The sequence below is a fragment of the Dipodomys ordii genome, unplaced genomic scaffold (assembly GCF_000151885.1).
Source record: "Dipodomys ordii isolate 6190 unplaced genomic scaffold, Dord_2.0 Scaffold27, whole genome shotgun sequence".
Lineage (NCBI taxonomy): Eukaryota > Metazoa > Chordata > Mammalia > Rodentia > Heteromyidae > Dipodomys > Dipodomys ordii.
Genome location: NW_012267243.1, coordinates 19,025,696 through 19,028,647, shown reverse-complemented (window position 1 = coordinate 19,028,647; position 2,952 = coordinate 19,025,696). Strand labels below are relative to the sequence as shown.

Here is a 2,952-nt window from a genome sequence, read left to right as displayed (position 1 = left end):
ATGAGCATCAAAATAGAGAGTAGAATTAATGCCCATAATCCTTCATGAAGATTCTCCCACTGTTAACACTCCTACTCTTTTTGCTCTATCACTCGGAATACTTTCTTATCAGTTGACCACCTCATTATTGTTTTCTTCAAATATCTGATTATGGGTTTTCTAGTCAGAAGAGATGAGAAAGTATTAGAGAGCACTTATTGTAACCAGAAGCTATAGTATCACTACAATGCAATTGTGTAAAGATTTTGAAAAGGGAAAGGAGTTTGGAATGGAAGAACTTTGCAGTACAATGAAGCAATTCTTGGAAAGCCAGAGGAGAAACAATAGCATAAGACCGTGAACAGAAGATGGTGGAGAGAAGGAAAGGAAGCCATTCAGACTAAAATTCCCTACTTCATTGTTTCCTGAAAGGAAGGTCTCACTGTGAATGTTTTCTTCAGAGCCCTGGTGACACTGCTGTTCCGAAGACTGTAGATCAGAGGGTTTAACACCGGTGTGAGTATGGTGTAAAAGACAGACACCACCATGTCCTTCTCAGGGGTGTGGTAGGAGCTGGGGAGCATGTAGGTGTAGATGGCAGCGCCGTAGAAGAGAAGGACCACGGTCATGTGGGTAGAGCAGGTGGCCAGGGCCTTCTTCCTGCCCTCTGCTGACTTCATCCTGTGCACGGTGAGGAGGACCAGCGCATAGGAGGTGGAGATGACTGTGACAGGGATGAGCAGCATGAGGACGCAGCACAGGTACATGAGCGTCTTGTAGAGCGAGGTGTCTGAGCAGGAGAGCTTCAGGACCGCGGGCACCTCGCAGAAGAAGTGGTGGATCTCTCTGGACTTGCAGAATGGGAAGGTCATGGTGACTGGGGTGAGCATGAAGCCGTCCACAGAGCCCAGGACCCAGCAGCCCAGTGCCAGGACCAGACAGGCCTTGCGGCTCAGGAGGACGGGGTACCGGAGCGGATGGCAGATGGCCGCATAGCGGTCATAGGACATGGCAGCCAGGAGGAAAAACTCTGCACCTCCTAGTGTCAAATACAGGAACATCTGTACCCCACATCCGGAGACTGAGATTGTGTTAAGACCGGTCATCTGGTCCACGAGCATCTTGGGGACGGTGACAGTGATGTACGCCAGGTCCATGAGGGACAGCTGGCTGATGAAGAAGTACATGGGGGTGTGGAGGCGGACGTCGGAGCGGATCACGGCGATTAGGACGGCGTTCCCAGAGAAGGCCAGCAGGAAGACCACAGACACGACCACACAGAGCAGAGCTGGGTGTTTGGACTGACTGAAGAGGCCCACCAGGATGAAGGCTGACGGTGCGGTGCGGTTGACCGTCCACCTGGTGACGTCCATGTGTTTCACCTAGGCCACCAAGACAGCTTGGACATGAGCATACTGTGTGTATGGGCCTCCAACACGAAATCCCCACACTTTTGGCTCAGGGAGGGTCAAGTGCTATGGAAAGGCACCAACAGAGGAACGGAGAAACCTCTGAAGAGCTAGGAATGTTTATTGGCCTTTCAAGCTTTAAAAGCCATAGTATAGCACACCAGGCAAAACCAAGTGAGAGAATCCTCCATCAAACCTGTCACTGACGAACGGATGACCTCCATTTTAAGTATTTCGTATCTCCAAGCCTCTGTGTACCTTCCCCACTTGGCAAGAAACCACAGTCCCAAGCACTTCCTTCAGGGGGACCCTGCAAGAAGGTCCACGTGGAAAATGACTCTGAACTATGTTTAAGGGTGACACACCAACAGTCTGTGAAGGCAATCTGGGTGCACAGGTAGATGATGGGCAAAGCTAGAGCAGCCCCAAATCTAAGAAGCCTGTGACTGCTGATGCCTTGGGTTTGACTGCGTTGTGTGCTACCAGAGACTGAGAATTTGGGGGATAGCAGGGGCTGCTTGGGAATTCTCCACACCAAACCTGCACAGACAGTGGAGTTTTGGTGCCAGCTGGACATCGGGGGAAGGCTTGTGTCCAGGATTGAGCTGGTGGAGGAAGCCTGCACCTGCATAAACAAAAGCAGGGAAGGCAGGGCATGGCATCTTACAGCAGATCCTAATTCCCTTGGAAGGCACATGGATTGCACGTGAAAGCTGCCCCCATACAAAGTCAAGCAAGAGAAAGCCCGGGGAGAGGAGTCCAGTTTGTTCTCTTCGTAAGAAGGAGATACTAATGGGTAGGATTATCACTCTGGTGGGATGGTAGTTACTTTTTATTGTTGTTGTTGTTGGTCGTGGGGCTTGCACTCTGGGCCTGGGCGCTGTCCCTCAGCTCTTCAGCTCAAGGTGAGCACTGTACCACTTGAGCTACAGCACCACTGGTAGTTTTCTGGTTGTTTATTGGAGATAAGAATCTCATGGACTTTCCCTCCCGGGCTGGCTTTGAACTGTGATCCTTGGATCTCAGCCTCCTGAGTAGCTAGGATGATAGGCGTGAGCCACTTGGGCCCAGCTGGATTGTTGCTATTTTTGACTATTTTGTTCTTTCACTATACTTATTTTTTATCATGTTCTCTCCCACCATTTAAAATGATTTCCTATATCTTTATCCCATGGACCTTTTATCTCACACCTATACCTTTGTCCATTCCTTCTTTTAATTAATCAATTACTAACCTTAATACATTTTACACTTTAAGCTCCTCCTGTAAATATCTGAGTCCTTCTTTCCTGGAATCTCGCTACTTGGCAGGCAGAAACCTGAGGGATGTGAATATCTACCTTCTACTTTAAAAGCAGAACGGCCCAAGGAATCAGGCAAAGTGGTACTGCACTGTCCAACAAGTCCCAGCCCCGAGGTTAATACCCTTCCGAATGAAAAGGAACTGATGTGCTTCTGAGTATGGCTTTATTATTGCTGACTAGTTGTCTCCCTGGAGTGGTGATTGGGATCCTGGCACCAAGAGAAGTTTCCCACCACACATTCATTTCCCCAAATCTGCATT

The 2,952-nt window shown here is 49.2% G+C and overlaps 1 protein-coding gene across 1 annotated transcript; it reads right to left on the bottom strand.

Annotated features, from left to right (window-relative positions):
- Positions 1-389: 389 nt before the first annotated feature.
- Positions 390-1,352, bottom strand: LOC105985200 (olfactory receptor 2T4-like). Its single transcript, XM_013015622.1, has one exon. It carries the CDS (start codon positions 1,350-1,352, stop codon positions 390-392), a length of 963 nt encoding a protein of 320 aa, XP_012871076.1.
- Positions 1,353-2,952: the final 1,600 nt, after the last annotated feature.